Source organism: Lycorma delicatula, chromosome 4 (assembly GCF_047948215.1).
Source record: "Lycorma delicatula isolate Av1 chromosome 4, ASM4794821v1, whole genome shotgun sequence".
Classification (NCBI taxonomy): Eukaryota; Metazoa; Arthropoda; class Insecta; order Hemiptera; family Fulgoridae; genus Lycorma; species Lycorma delicatula.
The window spans coordinates 65,748,865-65,771,559 of record NC_134458.1 but is presented as its reverse complement, the minus strand read 5'-3'; the positions used below and the strand labels follow the sequence as shown (position 1 = coordinate 65,771,559).

The 22,695-nt window shown below is 31.1% G+C and overlaps 1 protein-coding gene across 1 annotated transcript in view; it reads left to right on the top strand.

The window, feature by feature from the left end:
- Dbx (homeobox protein Dbx) overlaps nucleotides 1–22,695 on the top strand; it is a 64,139-nt gene that overhangs the window by 26,927 nt on the left and 14,517 nt on the right. The window contains exons 3-4 of the mRNA XM_075361711.1: nucleotides 6,963–7,103; nucleotides 9,467–9,714. Coding sequence (XP_075217826.1) covers nucleotides 6,963–7,103; nucleotides 9,467–9,714 — 389 coding nt within the window. The remainder of the gene's footprint in view (nucleotides 1–6,962; nucleotides 7,104–9,466; nucleotides 9,715–22,695) is intronic.

Genomic DNA, 22,695 nt, shown 5'->3' with positions numbered 1-22,695 from the left:
CAAATCGTAATCGAGAACCAGTACATTTTTTCTTCGTGTATTATTAAAACATACGCTTGCTGTCGTATTAATATGTAGGCAAAAATAATTTACATTTCTCTTTTTTCTTGTTATTTATTTACAAATAAGACTTGTATCGCGATAAATATTTCTATATTTAAATTAATATCGATGAGTTTCATCACTAAATACCCATATTATTGAGAATGTAATAAAATTTTATATTTTATTATCTGCATAATAAAATTAAGGTTTCGTTCACAGAAAAACAAATAAAGTAAACTTAAAATTACATTATTATTTAATTCCCTTACCGAATACATATAACGGGATTCATTAATGTTGTACTTGAAACTACTTGTCCCGGTGTCCCTTTTGTCTAAAATCACGAAAACCATCCGAGGTACAAGCGACACTAATCCCTACGATAAACAATGTCTCTTACATCGTTTATTACAGACTTCATTTCTGCGCGCATGGCCTGCACATACGCGATGATATGTCCGTTTCAGTAAAGAAGTCGATTCGCTCTTTACTTTCCTTTGTGAACAAAGCACGAGGTGTATTATTCCTGGTTATGTTTGTTCAGGAGCAAGAGTCTCTCAGCGTGTCGCCTACAACCGTCAGGTAACGGTACCAAACAAATACTAATTATAAAATTTGTAAATAACTCCGTTTATTTCGCATTAAAATAATCAAGTAAAACGTTTTTTAATATCCGATTATATTAGAGTTTTGCCCGCTTGATTACCGTAAATATTTTTTGCGTCGATAAAAGTACCTATGACTCGTTTTGAAGTACCTATGTATGTATTTGAAGCACTCGTTCTGGACGCTGTAAGTGTCCTTAAAACTACGAATAGGTGGATTTATCTCTCGTCATCGAAATCTCGGGCAGCAGTTTCGGTTTTTTCTTTTCCAGATTTTACCTCCGTATCGATTTATGCAATTGATACGTACATAGTTTGATTGACAGTCGTCTCAGAATCTTTATCTCATCTTTCAAAACGTTGAAACGTAAGCGCTTCATTTTTAAACAAAAAGAAATTCGATTTTTTTCGATCTTTGTTCTTTTAGATCTGCGCACTGATTTTCATGATCTTTTCTACAAGAAATCCTTTTCCTAACTTTTTAAAAAGATTCGTTGTAGCGACAGAAGTCAGTTTGTCCCACGAGAAACCGTACTGCGACATTAGTATGTACAGATTTCGCTACTGCGTCATCAGACATCCCACGTATAGATTTCAATACGTTTAGATTCCTCGTTTGGATTCTTTTTAAAACTGTGAAAATGTTTTTTTTTTTTTAACAATAACTTTTCTAAAATGGCTTTTGAAGAAGTTGATGATTTCCAAGTTAATCGAATAAATGGGAAAAAATTTCACACGTTATTGGCTGATAAGAAACGTCTTAACCGTATCTTTTTATAAATTCGGTAAAATACAATACTACAGCTTTTCAACCCATCAAAAAGTGTTGCGGAAACGAGATCTGTTCTTTTAGCAAAAATCGCACTATATGAGAGTCTTACAAAGATTTGACGGTCCACTGAATAAGTGAGCTAACACGCTCATCCGATCGGGTTCTCATCGGGTCCGGAATTATTCGGTTGAACGTTAAGTTTTAAATTGTACTGCTACTCTCTCGCTCTTTGGACACGGATCAAAATGCAGTTGTTATGTGGTACCTACCCGCGTCGTAAACATAATTCTTCCGTAATTTATTTCAGATCTAGATGAGGAAGACTATAAACATACAGGTGATTAAAATTCCCTTCCGGTTCCAAAAGTGATCTAATTATACACTTATACGAATAAAAAAAAAATGGATCTTTTTTCCTGAACGAATTGGTTTCCGAGATTAAAAAAATATTTCACATATAGTTCTATACAATATTTCTAGAAAAAAGAAATGCACATTTTATGTTTGAAAAATGCTGAAAATTAACTAAAATTTATTTTTAAAAATTTATTTAAAGAATGGAAAAACGATTTACTGAGCATGTATTTTCAAATAAAGAAAGATTTGTTGCAGCTCCTCGAATTTAAATCGACCGTAATTTTTCTGCCGAGTTTAAAATTTCTGATTCATCTTGAATAGCGACTGAAATACGAAGTCTGTGAAAAGATAAAAAGCAGTCATTTTTTAGTTTTTCTGAAAATTATATATTGTAATTTGTGCGTCGCTATCATTTCCATTACGATATCAGAAAACAACAAATAAATATTAACAGTATCTACCCTCCGTGTACTGTAGCATCGGTCGCTGTAATACATAAAATAGCCATAATATGAATTACGACCGTATGCGTCACATTTCATGCGGACAAAAGTATCGCTTAGTAAAACTGTTTTGTGCCGGTCAACGATGTAAAAAATTGATAGCGTATCAACGATCAAATATTGAATACTTCAGAATAATCTTTAAATCGAGTTGCGCAGAATTTTTTTCACTGTAGGCTTCTTACACAGAAGATCAAAGGTTTTCTCGCATATACGCTCTATGTTCGGTTGACACAATTTCGTCTCAACCGTTGACCTTTTCAGTAGTCGAACTAAATACTTTGTGATGAAAGAAAATCAATTGAATATTAGTAGTAATGTTGTGGTATATTTTTCCAAATCCCAGTTGAGTAACATTCTGCTTCCTTTTTTACATAAAACAAACAGTATAACAGATGTTCTGATTTGAAAATATATATTATATATTATATAAATATATATAATAATATATATTAATATATATATAAATAAATATTATATATATATATATATATATATATATATATATATATTAATTTATCACAAACTGACAAAAAAAGCAAACAATTTTTACTCTGAGATATTTCAGAGTGTAATACTTATACATAGAACAATATAATGTTTGATTGATCAGCAACGTTACGAAAAAATTATATTTTGTTACACACGAAATTATTTCAAAATTTTCATAATAAAAATATTGAAAAACAAAACGTTATAGAATAATATTAATTATGTTTTGTGTAAACGACAATTTTTTAAGTTGCGAACGAAATATATTTGTACCTAGAAGTGAAAAATGGATGAACTACGGTAGAATTATTTCGTCAATGATGGTTACAAAATTAATATACAATCTACTCTGCGTTTTTAAATGCCACGAATTTTAAATACCTGGGAAATTATTTGTATTAAAATAGAATATTTAATATTCATTTTTACAACTCATCCACTAAACATCGTAATTTTGCTTTTATGTACTCGGCATTTTTAAATACCGTATCAAAATCGATAAATTTTGTTTCTAAATTTTTCAGTTCATGTATTATAACAAAAATATATATTATCCTCAAAAAAATGTGAACGCACATAATATCTTGAAAACAATTTGTTTATCCTCTAGCAGGGATTTTTCTGGACGATTCATATTTCAATCGGATATTTCCTTAAGCCACACGGTTCTGGGAACAGCGAGGTTTTTTCTTTAGGAATCATCCGCATGTCCTAGGATAGTTCTGTAATATTTGATGGAAAAAACTTGCTGCACTTGAAGCAAAATCGTGCACCTGTCGTTAGTCGGTAATGACTTTTCTTGGAAAGGAAAGTAATGAGCGATTATTCATAATTTTTGGCTGAGGACAGGTCTCTATTGAGGTGCAGATCTTATGTTTCTGTGGTAGAATCGGCTGATACAAAAAATATATAATTTTTACAGAAAAACATTTAAGCCGTGTTGATCTCTAATTTAAACGATTTAAAAATCCATTTTTTAGATATTGAACTGGTGAAGTTTTGTGAAGCAAAGGTATAAAAACGGTTTTTTAATGTCGCACGCAACCCAGCGGGATTCGTGTGATAGGATTTTTATCTAGGCTTTGATACGTTGTTTTTAATTTTTCATTATTTTTATTTTTATCTTTTATTATTTTTTAACTTTCATCAAAAAAAATTCTGTTCAATAGGGCTGCACAAAGAATAGGTACGTTTTATTAAACGATAATGAAATCCGTAACGGTTAATTATACTCTCTACGATAAGGATAATTTATCTTTAGATAAAATTAAAATTATTTTTCCATTAAAATAAAAGCAATATTACATTGTTCAGCGGATTAATTGTAAAAATGAATTTTAATATAAAAATCTACTATAATATATTTTAATATTTATATATTTTAATCTATTTTAATATAAATAATTCCCAGATGAGGGAGAGCTTACATATTATTTATATTTATTATAAAGGAAAGCGAGACCGATCGTGTAAAGCTCGTTAATGAAAAATAAAAGCTAAAATAATAGAGTTCAATTATTGTATTTGTCGCTTCTCTCTACAGCCCAATGCTACAATATAATTTAGATGTAAAATCGTTGAGGGTGCTCCCTTATATTTCTTTACACACCCTTCATCTTCTAAACTGCGTTTCGCGTGGGGTAAATGGCGTTCGACCGAAAAATTTGAACGATAAAACGGCTGTACGAAGTACGTTCACGCAAGAACGTCAAATACGAAAGAAATTTTCTAACTTCGAGTTAACATTTCTCGCCGTCTTGAGATATAATACGAACACTGTTTTTAGACCCGTTTTTACCTTTAACTCATTTTTGTTTATATTTTAAGTTATATAACCTTTTTTACTTGTCGACTGTTTTTTTTTTCTTTAATTATAATACACCGAAGAAAAATAACGATTTTTAGAACAATGAAAACAAGGGAAAAAAGTGTGGTTGAATTATCATATCAAAGTCGCGATTAACGATTACAAGTTTTTATTCTCCCAAATTGTTTATAAAATCAGAGATTTAAGTGAAGGAATAAGTGAATGCTAGATCAAAATTTGAACATAATTAAAAATAAGAATTGATTCTTTTAGTAATGTAGACAACAAATAAATGGTTTTAATATTAAAAACAATTTAAAAAAATTAAAAACTGCATTTTCTTCTTTTTGTATGTATGAAAGCAGTATGTGTAAGAAGGTTTTTTTCATATATCATTAAATTATAATTAATGTATGTAGATGTTATTAATCCAATATTTTGTCTGACAGGACAACAATTACGCCTGTTTTAAATTATTTGATCGGCATAGTTATTTGTCTACACACGACTATGGTTATCGATTATTAATTTTATCTATTAAGCCGAAGCGGCTCGTATTCTTTGTAAGAAGGTGTATATTGTTAATCGTACGAACGAGATCATTTTTCTGCACCTCTTACTTAAAATAAAATGAAGACATCTGATTATCGTTTGCGACTTGTTACGTAGCCGCATATACAGCAGAGGTTATCAGAGTTAAATAAATAAAAAATCCGAAATTAAGACTTCCATTCACGATATTTAAGTAAGATATTATAATATCGGGTATCATTTATATAACTCTAACTAATAAAGTTAAAATATTCGACATTCGTTTCTATTTTGATAATTAAACCGGTGATCGCAATAAACGATAATTAGCTTTTTTAAAAAGTTGTTTCTAATTACATCAATATATGAAGCTAGTGCGATTTAATTTCTTTATAATTATTTTTTTTAGAATTTTATTCTAGAGTAAGTATAGATTTTTTATAGCTCACAACATTAACGTTTTAAAAAAACAAAATATTTTTATAAGTCAAAATATATACGTTAATTTCTAATTTTTATTTTTAAAAAAACCACATTCGAGATCATCTAAACTCTAAATAAGTCATCTAGCGATACCTAACACATGAATTGTATTCGTAATTGGTATAAAACTTCTTTTCTGAATATTCTTACAAATTATCGTTATACCCGTTAACAATTTACTTATCTTCGGTAAAACTAAAAAAATTCCTATTAAAATGAAGACGTACATTTTATTACGACAAAAAGTGTTAAAATAGATTATTTTCAATTAAAAAGTCATTTTTAAACAGGCAGACTTAAATAATAATAACTTGCCGCATATTCGTTACAGTTAAATAAACAGAGATACATCTTCGGACGGTGCTTATTTACTGAGAATAATGCTGCTTACAGTAGTATTTATCATTATATGGTTCCGACAAATGCCATAAATCCCTGAAAGCAAAAAAGTAGTATCTTTATCTTTTTTTTTCAAATTACAATTTATAAAGAGGTCGATAACTTAACAAATATAGCACGGACAGATATGTAAAACAATATATTATCGTTGTTTGAAGGTCTAGAAAATCGACGAAGTTTTTGACGATATTAATATTATGGCATTTGGATATTAAATAACGCAGGCAATCGACACATTATCTCATAAAATGGAATGTATGGTTCGTCGCCGAACCCCTTACGATGGCTCAGGTGATAATAAGAGAAGGCCATCTCTAAAGAAGTCACCTTACATTCGATCGTAAATATTCGTTGTAAATTTTTTTTTAAATTCATCGGTTTTTTGTTTGGAACACTCTTAAGAATATTTTTTACGATAATATAATTTGAACCAGAACGAATCACTTTATTTGATCGAAAAACGTTATAATTTCAACTCCTTGTTAACCTTATTCATCATAAATGTTGTTCTAGACCCAAAACACATCGAATTATAACAGATCGTCCGGACTCAGCAGAGTTTTATCCGTCGGCTATCCTCGATGAACGTGTCGTTATTAGTCCTTACGAAGTTTGATTTGTACACTGAGTTCTGTAATTTGAATTCTGATTAACCGGGCGATGTATATGAATTTACAATATTTTACGCCCGAGATGTCATGTGGGATATATATATAATTTTTATAGTATTTGGTCGAATTTTTCTATGAATTTTATCCGTTTATTATAAATTTCACACCCTCGCACGAGTTATCTTCATAAAAATACGATTAAGTTTTTTTTTTTTGTAATGTTAAACATTAGACTGATACTGTTTCTCATCAGTAATCTGTATCGCATACCGATTATTAACTTTTTGAAAATTTTTTAATGATTAGTAGCAACGGAATGAAACTAAATTTCAATACATGTATATTTGTGTCGAACAGGTTCAAACCCGTACCTAGGAGGCAATACGGCATCCGATTACGACGGCAAATGTGGAATAGCCAAACCGATACCGAGGCCGTCTGCACATTATAGTGTATTACAGCATACGCTTCTATACTGCCGGCAACATTATTATACCGGTCAGTACAAGTGTAGTTATTTTTTATCTTTTTTGTACTAATTAATATTTTTGATTATTATTCTGTTAATCTCTAAAAACGCAAAGAAACCTCTCCCGTCCTTATCCAAAAACCAACCAACTAAAAGATTTCGGATGGCCTAAAGCCGATAGGATTACCGTAATATATTCAGAGATTACTACTCCAAGTAAAAAAAAAAACAAATTAGGAATTAATATATTGTAAAAAATTGTAATCGACTTTTGTTTATTATTTTTAAAGTTTCCTTTTGCGGCATAAGTTGAAAATCCCCAATTCATAATTAACTGTTACAATACTAAATCGACCACTATATAAGCGGTAAAGAAAGTCGATAACAAAACTTAACGGGACCGGAAAAGGATACCGTTATGGACTGTGTATCGAATTTAAAACTGAGTATTGATTCCCGATGGACAATTTTTAATCTATTTTAGTGTATATTAGTACGTGTGAAAATAATAATAATGTTCCAAATTAGGTCCGACTTCGGTAAGAAGAACGAAGCATTAATTTTAAAATACGATGTATTATAATAATATTAATTTGGTATAATTACTTACAAGTTTTAGTAATCGTACGAAATTTCATCGATCCACGAACATTAATCAAAATTACGTCGAATCGATCGATCGAAAAAATAAAGGCTACACTATAGCTTTTTTTATCGACATCTGTTCACGTAAACCACACTTAATTTCAAGTAAAATCTAAATGATCAGAGGTTTAATCATACTTATATTTATATGCGTTATTTTTCGTTTGAATAGACTCGTAAATGTGTACATTTCAGTAGCTTTAAACCTTGTAATTTTTGTTAAATTATGGTTCCTTTCGGTTACAAATACGGTAGCTTTATCTGCTTCGCCCCTACGTTTTGCGATAGTTGCAATCTATTCATTAAGGAAGTCGGCTGCATTCGTTAAATGTAGCTGAGCCAAATTAAAGCATTACTTAAGAATTAACGGAACTTAAAGATAACGGGGGATACATATCCCCCTATTAATCGCAGAACTCTGTCATCAGTCCCTTGCTGCCAGGTCTTTCTTATTATCGGGCGGATATTTGTTTAATGTCGATTATATATTAATTTTTTTTTATGGACATATTTGTGGATTGCGTTCAGACCCTTACAGATTAAATCAAAAAATTTTTACTTGGGCTAACCTTGGGAGACTAGCAGTGTATTTGCGTCTTTCTCCCAGCACGATTCCCCTCAGTTAGTCCACTGAAGGTCTGTCGGTGTTTGTGCCTTTCGGCCTAGCAGGAATGCCTCGGATGGGACCCTAGGTGTTGAAGAATGCAATGTACCCTCTTCGCCGGAGAGAGTCGTATCTGCTAACAGTAGGCCAAAAGTCGAAATTAAGTTGAAATTCGACTAGAAAAAGTAGAACTGAAAGGATCTCACTTTGCCTCCAGGTCGTACACAGATAATCTTTAACGAACCAGGTGTAACTTAACGATAGATTTTTCTTAAAACACGTATTTCTATATTATTGTCCATTTGAAACATCAAGATGTGCCCGTCTAGTTAGCCTATACGTATTATTTGGATCGTGGCACTATGTTTCCAGTAATACGTGACTACTGAGACACCGATTTCGTCCCGTCATAAACTTATGCTTTTTATTTGTGTGCGTCCCTATAACGGTACATCAGTACGTTCTGATCAAGATTCGTTTTCGGAATGGAGATTTTCTGGAAGGTAGACGATTTCTGTACTGAATCTATTCCACAAGATTATCCTACTTTCGTGAAGCGAGGATATGCGGGCAAAACCTCCCCTCCCAGGCCTTTCTAGAAGCGTTTTTACCCGGTAAAGTACTCGATGAATATTATTTCGTTCGTGGGAGAGGACAAATAGATCTTAAAACCGAACTTAATCCGGTTTATATCTTTATTTGTACTATCTACCCGTGTACAAGACATTAGACTTTTAGTTCTTTAATGTTTTTGAAGGAGTGATCGGGTCATTAGCCTTACACCCAGCGGGTTAAGAACCCCATTATTTTCGGTGAAGAATCGGTTTACTACACGCGAATAGAATATCAGAATTTTTTATTACTTCGTATTATTTATTTTAAAGAGGTTGCTCCTCAAGACGTTCCAGGCATTTCATTCGATAACGCTTCCTTGATCGTCGTAAGAGGATCAAGACCGAATATTTCCGCGAAATATCTTTATTTTTTAATACAGACTTTCAAGTCCGTATCCAGAAACTTTCCGATAACTTTTAGACTCCCATAAACTTTCCAGTAGCGTTTATTTAAGCGGATAATTAATATAACCTAGATTAAGCCGATAAAAAGTTTTGTAATTACGAATTTTAATGTTAATGTTATCAGGTGGAACCGGAGGAAGCGGCACAGGACCGGGAATGGCGGTTCCCGGAGCTACAACTGTATTTCCATTACCCGGTTCCTTTCCGTGGGCTCACAGTTCCAGAGGTAAACCGCGTCGTGGCATGATGAGAAGAGCCGTTTTTTCAGATCTACAAAGGAAAGGTCTCGAGAAAAGATTTCAGTTACAAAAATATATCTCAAAGCCTGATAGAAAAAAACTGGCGGAAAAACTAGGACTGAAAGACTCTCAGGTAAGCAGAGAATAAATATTATTATAGCAACTGTTAAATAACTGTAAAAACCTTTCGGCTTTTTAGCTTTTACCAAAAATCCCCGACGAAAACTTTGATCAGGAGATCGAAACAAAAAGTACACCGATATGCGAACTCATCTGTAGATATTTAAGCAAAATTGCTAATACGAAAAGTTTCTTTAGAGATGAACGCGTACTCACCATCGACGGATCTAATATAATCAACCCTGCACATATTTATATCTAAAATACATCTGCTTTGTGTCCTTTACAAATAAAACTAATTATTCTCCGATAGGTTTTCTCACTTTAATAAATTTAATAGAAGAAATTTAGTCACAAGGCATAAAGTAGTGTGACGTCTACCGTTTTAGGCCTTCCTTCCAACATATTTCGCTTAGTACTTCAGACAACCCAAAAAATTAAGTTTTTTATTGTTAAACTGGTTTTCATCGGAGCTCTTTAATTATCACTTTCAGAAGATTTTTAAGCTTTTAAGATAATTACATTTTTTTAATGATTCAAAAGAGCCCAAAAATGGACAACACATCTGATCGGTTACATCTGAATGTACACAGCGATAGTGTTTATAATAACTATTCTTTGTATTCTAAATAAAAAATCTAATTTCTGTTAATCGAACTATGTGATTCATCAAAAGTATAACGATAATTATTATTACGACTATATTCCGAGTATTTTCTATTAAAAAAAAGAACGAAAAATTTCAAAACCATATCTACCTAACACCCATTATAGTATACGCTCCCAAAATTTTCGATTATATCTCCACTATCTGATGAAGGTTCTTCAAAATCCGCCTTCACCTACCGGTCTACCGGTCTGTAATCTCATTTTATTAATTTAACAGGAAATATAAATCAATACGCGAATTAACGCCGATCACCCAACGGAAATTGAATTATCTCCTATCGGACCGTAATCGTATGATGTAAGTCAGAATAAAAGAACTCAAAGAAATTCGCTATTTCCCTATCGATTATAAGTAAGTTTTCAACAAATTATAATCGATCTGAATGTTATGTATTTTGCCATATCACCATCTAAAACGAAAAGTTTGTAACCATTATTAAGAACAGTGTTTTTTGTTGAAAGAACTTTAGTAAAATATTATTAGTGATTTATCTTCTCTTCCGTATTGTATTGTATTGTATTGTATTGTATTTCTTACAAAAATGAAGTCCCTTATTCGATAAAAATTTATGTATGTAATCTCAATAAGACATCGGTACAAAATCTCAAATGAATATATCGCTTCGAAATAAATCGATAGTACTTTATCGAACTTTAGATATCGGACGACCATCTTCATAAATTTTTAATTCGGTAGTCTAACACTGTGACCGTTTTCTCTCCAATATTATAATTTCTTTTAAGGTTTTAAAAATAAAATTTTAATCTTTCACCGAAACCGAAAAAATTCCATTTTTTAACATTTTTTGGGTGCGATGAAAATTTAATTATTTGCCTAATAAATTACAACACCAAATAAATTTTATTCAGGGCATTAGATTTTCCGAACGGTCAAAATACACCAGTATTTCAAAAGAGTATAATAACGGTCGTTAATATCAATACTTTGCTTTTTATGTCGTCCTTTTATTTTATATGTTAAGATAATTAAAGATAGGAAGATATAAACTTACTTCATCCATCGGCTCGATGCGCCCTGGAAATCAATTTAAAGTAACCCTTTCATGTAAAATTTTATGTTAGTTTAATCGGATATTTAATGTACATTAGCGAAACAGTTTTTATACATAAGCTACCTACACTCTGGTATCACCCTTACGGTGAATTATCTCGTGTAAAATTTTTGTTAAATTTATTCTTATCACGTAGAAAAACATTAAACGAAAAAATTGCTCGATTAAAATTACAAAGACAGATGGTTTTAACAAAACGATAGGCGTTTATAACCTATATGGCCACCCCGGTTCAGGGCAGTATATAATTTTAATAACTGGCGATAAGCAATTAATCAGATAATTTAGAGGTAATTTCAGTATTAGAGGAAGGGATAAACTTGTTAAGCAGGTATATTAAACCCCGCAACAACCACATCGTACTGCGTGTGCCTGCCATCCATCAAATTGCTCGGTGAACTGATGTTCCAATAATTGTAAATGTACAAGCGTAAGCTACACTAAAAATGGAATCTGTGATTTCTCGCAGTTAATTATATTTATTATTGTATTTCTTTTTTTAATACTTTTACAAAATTTATACTTTTTCTTTTTTAATTTTTATTCCTTCAGAGACCTAGATGATTCGATCGATTTTTTTTTTTGCTAAAAATTCATATTTTGAATCCATAATTCGATATTATTCGGTAACGATTCTTCACTATAGGATAGATTGAACGGCGATATAAATAAAAATAAAAAACTAAAGAAACGTATAAAAAGGAAAAATCAATGTATTAAATTATTGATAACGGTAACATATCGTCGAGGAGATATTTTAATTATTCGGTTGTAGTAAAATTACAAAAGATGAACAGATTTAAGAAGGTGTTACCGTAGACAGATCGGCTCAAGCGATGACGTCTTTCACGCCTACCGGTATCGATTTAAAATTTAATTAACGGAAATAATTCATAGAGTATTTGTGTTAAATAGCAATCTATAGTTACGTAGTCGGTTGCTATAGCGACTCTGCTTCGGCAGGTTTTTTTACCAAGGCCGAAAAAGGCAAGAATACAGTAGAACGTTAAAAATCGTTCAAAATAAAAAGCTTAATATTTTAGAAAAATAATATAAATTTTGATAATTTATGGAAATATAACGGATTGAAAAATAAACATGGCCGCCATTTGTAATTTGCGAAGGAATTTAAGTCCTGATTTTTTGGTAATTTTATAACTTTATTACCAAGACGCTTACCAAATATTAATATGATTCGTCTATCCGAACTTTATATATACATTTTTATATAAAAATAACAAAATTGCGGACAGGGGAAGAACGAAGGAGAAATTATCATTTTTCCTAGGGTATATTTTGTTTAGTTTTACAATTATAATTCGAAAATGTATAGCCAGCCCACCATTTTAGAAACACTCTGTATGTATATATATATATATGATAGTATTTGAAAAAATTTTTAAAATGATTGTTATGTCATTTTAAAATTATGTTTCTGCTGTAAAGAATTAACCTGGTTCTATTAAAACTATGTTTTCTTCTATACTGCTGTCTTTGAAAAGAAAGGTGTAATACATAAATTACACGTAGAATAACATTTTGATAAATATATATATATATATATATATATATATATATATATATATATATATATATACACATAAAAACCCGCTAATCCTTACTCAGTGACGCGATAATTAATAATGAAACAAAAAGAACTGCCGTTACCCATTACTTATTCCTGAGGTCACCTCTAGTGTCCCCTAGGCTTTGTATCTGCTTTATAGTCTCACTGGATCGGTCGATACCCACTGTTCTAAATACTAGCAAATATTTTTCAGAAGAACAGAAATTGATTTCTGAACGTTTTCGTTTTCGTTTTATTTTTCATAACGACTCTGCTGAGCAATAAACAATCTTTCCTAATCGACCGATAATTCCTCGATTACTCATTAACGGTTTCATAATCCTTTATTTTATTTCTTTTTAATTTCATTGTTAAGCTCATTACCGTGCGACATTTCCTGATCTACAAGGTAGATGAAGTTTATCCGAACGTTCGCTAAAACCGCGACATTTCATAAAATATTTATAAGGTTTTATAAAGTCGATATTTACTTACACCGATTATCCCGTAAGCAGATTACGCGAACGCATCGTGCGATCGACGACAAACGAAAACTCATGTTTTATTATTTTTGTCGACTCCGATTAACTTTCGCGTATGTAAGTTAAAATCGCCTACCGTATATAAATTCTCTTTACGATAAACGTATACCGTTCATTATATCTGTATCATTATTAAACGAACCGAGTAGTTATGCGCCACCCGCGCTCGCGTGTGTTCGTACGAGTATTTATTCGCAGTACGGCTCGCAATACGGTATTGTAATAGTGGGCGGAGCACGGCAAAACGAGCGCCCGAGTGGGAAGTGGGAGGCGAACTCCCTCGAGGCAATTGAAAACAGATCTTGATTATCATCCCTAATGCTGGATGTCAACTACAGACCTTCCTAATGGTTCAAGCAGTCTGCAATAAAACCACCCTCAACATTCACACCCTTAAGCACTATTGTTGAGGGTTGATGGCTTTTTCGAGTGGTTAAAAACGGATTCGTTGCTTTATTGCCAGAGAAGAACCATAAAATCTCTTTAATGAACGCGGTTTGTATTTATATAAATGCTAAAACTAGGCGTCGTACAGGAGATTTTACTCTTAAAGTCACTAGTAGTACTACTGCGCGATTTCATTAACACGGTTCGTATTAATGTGGATACCAAGCCGCGCTTAAACGTAAGGGCAGAATCTAATCTCACGTGACGTCACGTCATATAAATGAATAAGAAATGTAATACCGCATTCGTAATCCGCTTTTTAAAATTAAAAAATTTGTTTTAATTCGATTATTTAGAAAGTATTCGTTGATTTGTTGATAATTAGAATTCATCGATATTTACTAAAACTAATATTAACAAACGGTACTATTCTTTTACTATTATAAATCTTACATTTTAATTCTTACTTTTAATAATAAATTTTTTTTCATTTACATTTAACGAACTTGTAAAAAGCCTATAATATATAATCTTCAGTCCTAACCGGCCGTATTAAAAATACGAACCCGTTTACTTGTTTCACGAGTTTCGACCGAATGTTAGATCATCTGAGTTTTATTATATTACGTGAATATTCTACCAGAGATCTTAATTAGTAGGTAAATTTTAATTTAGTCGATACATTACTAAAATCTCATACATTCGTGGTTTTTTAATAGAAAATATAAACAAAATAACGAGTTTTAAACGTGTCGATATAAGGAACGACCTGAATCTCATAGATTTCTTCAGAACCTTTTGAACACCAAAAATAAGATGTATGCCTTTATAAAAATCTCTCTCTCGGTTTTTCCTTTCATATTTACTGGGTTTCTTTCTTTTTTTAATGTTTTTTTAAAAAAAAACAAATTACTTTTCAAAAAAGACTCGTGCTTACTCAATTTTCTCGTCTAAGTTTTTAGGTAAATTTTTATTTTTTAGTATAAGCCTGAAAACTACTTTTGACATCATGAAATTCAGACTTACTCTTACTTAAACGTATTCTTTAATAATACGTAGTTGTAAACTTAAACTTTTCATAATCGTCTGCTTTTTACTCATTTATATATTTATTTTATAGTGCCTGGTTTTATTAAATGGATTCAGTATTTTGATGCGGTGAACTGTATTTTTTAATTATAACTAATCGTACAGTTTGTTGCAAACAGATTATCCCAATTTCTAATTCAGATTATTCCATTCTATAATAAACTATTTATTACCTTCATACGATGACATAAATTGTTGTCACATACCAAAAAACACACACATTTATTTACACATGTCATTGCGAGCTAAAGTTTTGTACTGAAGTTTTTTTGAGTAATTACACAACTGTTTTCTACAAAAAGGAACGATTTCAAATTTAAAAAAAAAATATCTTAAATTAATTTAAGAACTCAGCAACAAAAATGCTTTAAATTACAATTCATTATTTTTTAAATCTATAGAAATTTCATAAAATCAACTTCATCGCATAACTCACATTAAGAAAACAGTTTCACCATCGGAAAAGCTCGAGCCCCCGTTTCAAATTTTCAAAAAAATATTTATCTTCTCACGCGTTCCAAATTTTATCGGTTTTAATTTTTTCACGATTAAATCGTAAGCGAAGTAACAGCTAAATCATGTCGTACGAATAAGTACCCGAAAACTATATATTTTTAAGAGTTAACTCGCTTTTCGAATATTTAATTTTTTTTTTTATCTTTAACTGTTTTAAATTAAGACAGAGGTAAGGTTTCGACACGTTCAGCTTCATTCTCAATTTTAATAAAAATCTTTTCGGCCGTTCTTCCTCAACGATCGGAAAAACTGAGACGCTAACCTAAACGATATGCTTTATTCGATTCAGTTTTCAGTTTAGAACGGGACACGCTTGTTTATCGACAATAATAAAAATGCTTTTCCTTACCGAGTTACCTATTCACGTTTCACTCGATACTTAACTTTTTCGGTGGGTTCACAAGTTATTTATTTGTTCTTTAACATTTTAAGTTAGAAATTAATTTTTAAGGAAGTTATTTTCAGTCGGTCAGGTTAATATTTTAGTGTAACCGACCAAAAAGATATTCTTGCTTAAAATTTTTAATTTATCTACAAATAAACAGTTCTGAAGTCAACAGACCTACTAAAAAAAGGTGTAGTTAAAGGGCAAAGGTGAATCGGCGACTTTATAAGATAAACTTTCTTTCACATCGATACTAAGTTGCACGGTAAAGATTTATTTCGTTAATGGGATCGTACGTATCTGAATATAGTAATAATAACAAATATAAACGAAGCTAAAACCCATAAATTCAGTTAAAAAGATCAATCGCACTTACAAGAAATAATAGTTAATATTCTATAGTTTCCACTTTAAAATCGTAATAAAGACTTAATTTATTAGAAATTCATACTAGTAAAGGAAATACTGCTATTTTGTCGTAATATATTGTGATTCGGAGGTCTGCTATTAAAAATTTCAAACGAAATGAAAACGTATAACTGTGAAAACCAACAGTTTTCGTATCGCGTAGCAAAGAATTTTTTGGGGGAATACCGTACGAGAAAAGCCGGAATTAGGAAAGAATCTTAAATAATGTCATAAGTATAATGGTACACCACACAAAAGAAAAGAGTTGTCTCAAAAAGAATGCAAAAAATAAGAAAAGACTTATCTCTTATTTAAAGATTTGAATCTTAAAAGCTCGAAGGAAAAAAATGGATATTACACAGTAATTTAAACCATGTTTTTTTCTACGTTATTCTTGGAAGTTTAAAAAACTAAACGCTTTTAAATGACCTCGTTTTTCACCGTTTCATAACATCATTACTTTAAGAACATATAGTTTTACTGTCGTTTATGAATTAAACAATTTTTTCTCACGGTCGGTTTCACTATGGGACTGTTTTTTTTAAATTCCTGTTTTGGTTTTCTGTTGTTACAATGTTTTTCTTTTTCACTTAACTTCATGTCCTAAGAAAACAATCTTTAACTGATCTCAGTTAAATACGGGATGGAAAAAAGTTTGCCAAGAAACGAAACATTTCCATTAAAACTTGAGACGATATAAATTTTCTTTTAGAAAAATATCGTCACTTCACATCGCTACATGCGATGCGAAGTATTTTATGCGCACATGAAGCGACTCTACTGTTTTCCAAAAATCAGCAAACCTCTGCTGGGTGGGAACCTCCCCACCTGTTTTTCTCTCCCGTCGATTAAAATTATGTACGTACCGAAATCGTGTTGTTAAAACATGTAGTTCTATGCAAAATACATTTTTTTACCTCGATCGAAAACCGAAAATACAATTTTTTAAACCGCCGCCATATTGAAACAAATCATCCAGAATTTTTTTTGTAATTTTTAAATGAATAAAACTCTGTTTTGAAATAAAGTTAAACGTTGCAGTTTTATAAAATAATCTCTTAACGAAGTTATGTAACATTAAAACTGCACACCGAGAAAAAAGTGTACCTTTATGTATAATCGTAATTTGCTACATTTCCTACAGGTTTACATTAAATAAATTTAAATGACGCGAATGGTTTAATGGAAATAACCAAATCATCCGTTAAAATTTTCTAGGAAAGAATACCATTTTCCGGATATTTTTAAATTATTTCTTTATATATAAAGAGATAAAATATCTCTATCCTATTTTAAATTTTTATTTTTAGGGAAAACGTTTATTTTTAAGGAATGCTTTGAAACAAAATTCGAATCGAATATTCATTCGGGTAGAACTGAAATATAAGATTAACGGAGATATTCGATCGAGTTTTATTCCGGAGCGACTAGAAATTTTATTTTTTTGACGCTTTTTGAATTGAATATTTATACTGAATTTTTTTTATAAAGTCTTCGGTACGACTAGTTCGTTTTAATACGGGTAAGTAAACCTTCTTTCAAAAAATTAAATCGAATTTAATCGATAAGAATTAAAAACGAGCCTATAATTCCAGATTAATACAAAATAAAATAAAAGTAAGTTAAAAAGCGAAGCGAATTTTTCGAGCAGAAACTCTCTGTTCAAAGCTCCTTCAAACGGTGACCTTTATCAGAGCTCGATAAAGTTTAAGGGCTAAATCTCATTTCGTTTCGCTAAAAACATAACATTATAATAAGCGAGTGTCATGTTTCACCGAGCAGGCGGCGGGAAAGCGTGCAATTCCTTGCAGATGTTGCAACTCCACGGCGCGTCACGTGTCGCGTATCCGATGACGTCATCTTTTAAAACATCTACCACAGAATTACGGCGTACTCGTTTTCATTTTTCTTAACTTCAACTAAATAAATATTTCGATCCGCATACTTAAATAACGATTTTACAGAAAAGCCCTCTGTTAAAGATAAGACGATTTATTTTTTTCTTTTAACCGATGTAAACTTTAAATAATTGAATCTTGAAGGAATAACACACCAGACTAAATAAGATTTATTTCTCGAATCGCTCACAGAATTTCAACGTGCGTATATTTATTTAATTTTTTTTATACCTGAACTACAAATTTAAAAATTACTATTTAAAAAAAAAACATATGCATATATGTTTAAAATATATGCATAACAAAACTATATTTTTGTTAATAATCGGTTAATATCATACCTATTACTTTTGTTAAAAATATGAGATGTAGCAAATAAATTAACTGATGGAATTAAATGGCTTCGCCAAAATCATTAATGTCAGTGAAATAAAATTGAAAAATTAATCGTATATGTTTTGTTTATTAAATTTTTAATTTCGTGTAGTTATTGTGTTGCTTTTTTTTAGAAAATATAGATTTATTAAAATTAGAGATGACAACCTTCAATCACCCGGTAAATATCTAATCGGTAGTCAGTTTCTATTGGAAGGCAGTCTAATGCATCTAATCGTACGTATATTAGAGGAATTGTTTCAATTGTTCTCGCGATTTAGATTACATACATATCTTTGCTAATAGACGAGGCTTTTGATAAAACCATGTTCATACTAAACAGTACAGCCTAAATGGAAATCTTTAAATTTCGGTTTAAAAGTTAATCCTTTTGTATCATAAATACTACGGATGAATGAATTTTTTAGTTTTTATTTCAGAGATTAATAAAAAAATTATTAAATGTCAAATGAATATTTTTCTCCTAAGAGCATATAAAAAGTTTATTTCTATTAAGAAATGACCTTGGTTTTTTAAGTGATCAATTAATAACTGGAGAATTATAAACTATTTACAAAAATTTTAAATATAGTTCTTAGATTTTAATGATACCGAAATCCAACCATAATTATGTAAAACAGTAATTTTTACACACGTTTCAGTATCTTTAGAAAATTTCTATATAACGCATAATTTTTAAAGTTCATTTTTTTAGGATTAACTCTAAACAATATATTAATAGTCAAAAAAGAAATATTCATTAGAGGGCTTAATACTGTTTAGCTTAAAACCACATTTTCAATGTCCGGGGGAGGCGGAACTATTTAATAGTGGATATGTAAAATCACAAGCATGCAGAACTTTCCAACAGTTCTCAAAAAGATTCTGATCGATCGGATTAAGATTTTGATGTTTGTAATCGTTGAACTTCTAAAAATTTTAATTTTTGTAAAACTAATAGTCTCAACCTGACTGCAATTCAAGGGGAAAGTGTAATAAAACATTAAAATAATGCGAAAACTTTCCAAATTAATCGTATTTAATATTTATTTCTATGCTTTATTTATTCCGTTATATTTTCGTTCTTCGCTATTCACACAGGTTACTTTAAATTTTATCCTCAGGTATTTGAAATATTCAAATATTTGGATTTTCCTATTTTTCTAATAATGCCGATCCTGATTTGTCCCACCGGAAACTTCGAACGGTATACAACTGTACTGCTAACCTTCTCTCATTTCATTCTGATCTAATACGTAAAGCTACGCCTTTTGGTCGCTCGATGACTTTCATGACAACGATCTTCTCTCTATTAACCGAAAAACAAAAGGCTTAACGCGCGAAACTGTAATTTCACGCAGACAAGTAAAATTATATATATATATATATATATATTGTGTGTGTGTGTGTGTGGCACTTGTAATTTTTATGCCACTACCAGCGAACTAGAATGCTATTGACGTGGCTGAATTGTTTCCCATTAAAAATAAATTATATCTCTGTTTACTACAGGTCTAACTTCCAATGGTCTACCGCTATAAACGTATTCTATTGAGTCGATATATTTTATCCCTCAAGCATCCGTAGAAAATTATGTAGGGATCTAAAAGAGAATCCCATTCTAATAAGTGATAAAATTCAGTTTAGGTAATTTTTTTTGGTCGATAAGAGAAAATTGAAAAGAATGAGCGGAAAAGAATGAGAAACTGTATTACTTGAATACATCTGTGAAATATTTCATCTTATCTCACCTCAGATAATATGTTTAGGTGTTATATCATTTTATCGAAGAAACCCGGTATTCCACACTTAACTCCTGAAAGTTGTTTTTTGTTTTTTTGTTTTAATATGGTTTGTGTATCGATTATTATCCGTCCTTCTAAATATCAAACGATACTCGTGCGCAGACGTATTAAATCGGTCGTGCGTGTTTGGAGAATGAATAAAATTATATTTTACAAATGAGTATCCGTTTTCCTTCATTCAATAAGTTACAATTTTAAAGAAAGTGAAATGACATTGCGACATATTGTAGCAATATGTGACTGCATTAGCGAATCAATCAAATTGTAACTGGGCTATGAACTCCCCTTATGGGGTGCGGTGCGGAGTGAGACTGTCACAAACATATTGTGCGAGGGGAGGATTTGTTTAATATCACGATATAAGATTGAGAGCACCCACATATTTGTGTCGATAACCGACCGTGAAAAGGAATCACTTCTCTCGAACGCTCTCTTTCGCTCACACTCACAGTCTCCTCCCGCCGAACGACCTCCCTCCTCACGGCCTTACTTCCTTGTTTCCTTTACCCGACCGCGTCGGAATATTTCAGCTTATATATTAGAACAGAAAAGAATGGACTTTTCTTAGTCGTAAGAATGTCCCGTAGAAATCGATAAAAAATCCTGCTAAAGCATTTTCACTCGGATGGTATAGTAATTTTGTATCGTTTTTATCTTTATGACGACTTCTTTATAAGCTGCAACTACCATCGGCGAATCTTTGTAACCGTCCACCAAAATCCTGAATACGCTTTTCCGGTTTTTGTCAGCGTCTGATTTTTTAGTAGGGACGGCTTCAGAAATGGGAAAATTAGGTTTTGCGATCGAAAATGGATTACGATTCCTTTTATTTTCTTGCTGCAGAAGAAAAAGATTCTTTAATGTTTTACGTACGGTACTTTTCTTAATATCGATCGCACTTCCAACCATTACCTCAAAATCTACTCACAAGCGAATACTCGATCGTTTGAGTTCCGATTAAATTGTAATGCCATATATATTAAGATACTTCCTCGGCCGAAAGATAAGGACCCGTTTGATAATTTTAAGCCTGAATGGTCGATCGATAAAGCAGTGTTGACGATTAGTAGTTTAATAAATAAGATTTCTCTTTAAACTAGATGAATAAATAAGTTAAAGAAAAATAAACGTTTCACAAATTTTGTTATTTTTACCGAGAATGGTTTTTTACATTACTACTATCGACCTAGAAAATCACGTATTTTAAGAATTCAATAATCACTACATTAGAAGAGGTGAAATCAGGAGTCGATATTAATTATTTTTATTAATTTTTGATACAAGGAACCTTAATGCTGGGCAAGAAATTTTATACTGAAGAATAGTGTCCAAATGTCCGACGTCGTTGTAATTAATCCAAGAACAGATTAAAGCTCTCATTAAATTTACAATTTAATAACTTATTTATTTATTTTTAATAAGTTTTTAGATGCTTATTTTTGAAACCTTTAAAGTTATTTAGCCGCTGTTTTGCTCATTTTTTAATCGTTTATCAATTTTAATTAAAGGAAAAATTGTAGATTCAACAATTATAAAGAAAAACGTTAAAAATTACAGTGCAAGAAACAGTGTGCTGATTTTTTGTTTATTACAATACTCCAGGTCCAAATAAGTGTCTGAAAGTGGAAAAAAGCCGCGATCAAAATTGTAATTCGAAAAAAGGAATTTTCAATCGCAAATTTAACATTTTAAAAAAGGTTATTATTTAAAAAATTAAAATGTTTCCATTAACTGCTAATGCAGCATCCCATTTAACTCTAGTTTAATGCAAATGGAAATTAAGAAAAACATTTCAAAATTTTTTATAATATATTATATCGTAATTTTTTGTATATGTCATTCATTCCTCGTCCATTACTTTGTTTACCTTTCTGAGATAAATCGAGGGAATATTGTGTAGGTTATAATGACAATATACTCGTAGTAAATAATTTTTACATTTTTAGTAACTTACATGATTCCTAAATCAGAAGAAGTTTATCAGCAATCAACGTAAAACGTGCTTATGTTCGACTGTAAGAATAAAGGGAGAATAAGAACACCTAAGATTTTGAGATGGGAAATATAGAAAAGGACAAATACCGTGAAAGAAACTCATCTAGGGATCCGATCGAAGGGATTATAGCAGGAAAGTACGGATAAGAGAGGATAAGTATTTGCTACACCGGGTACATTAAGATCAAAGGATTCTGTTGGAGGAAAAATAGTCCGTAGAATTGGAGTTACTTTTAAGCTGTCGACCGAGCCACCCGCTTGAACCTACCGGAAGACAGATTATCA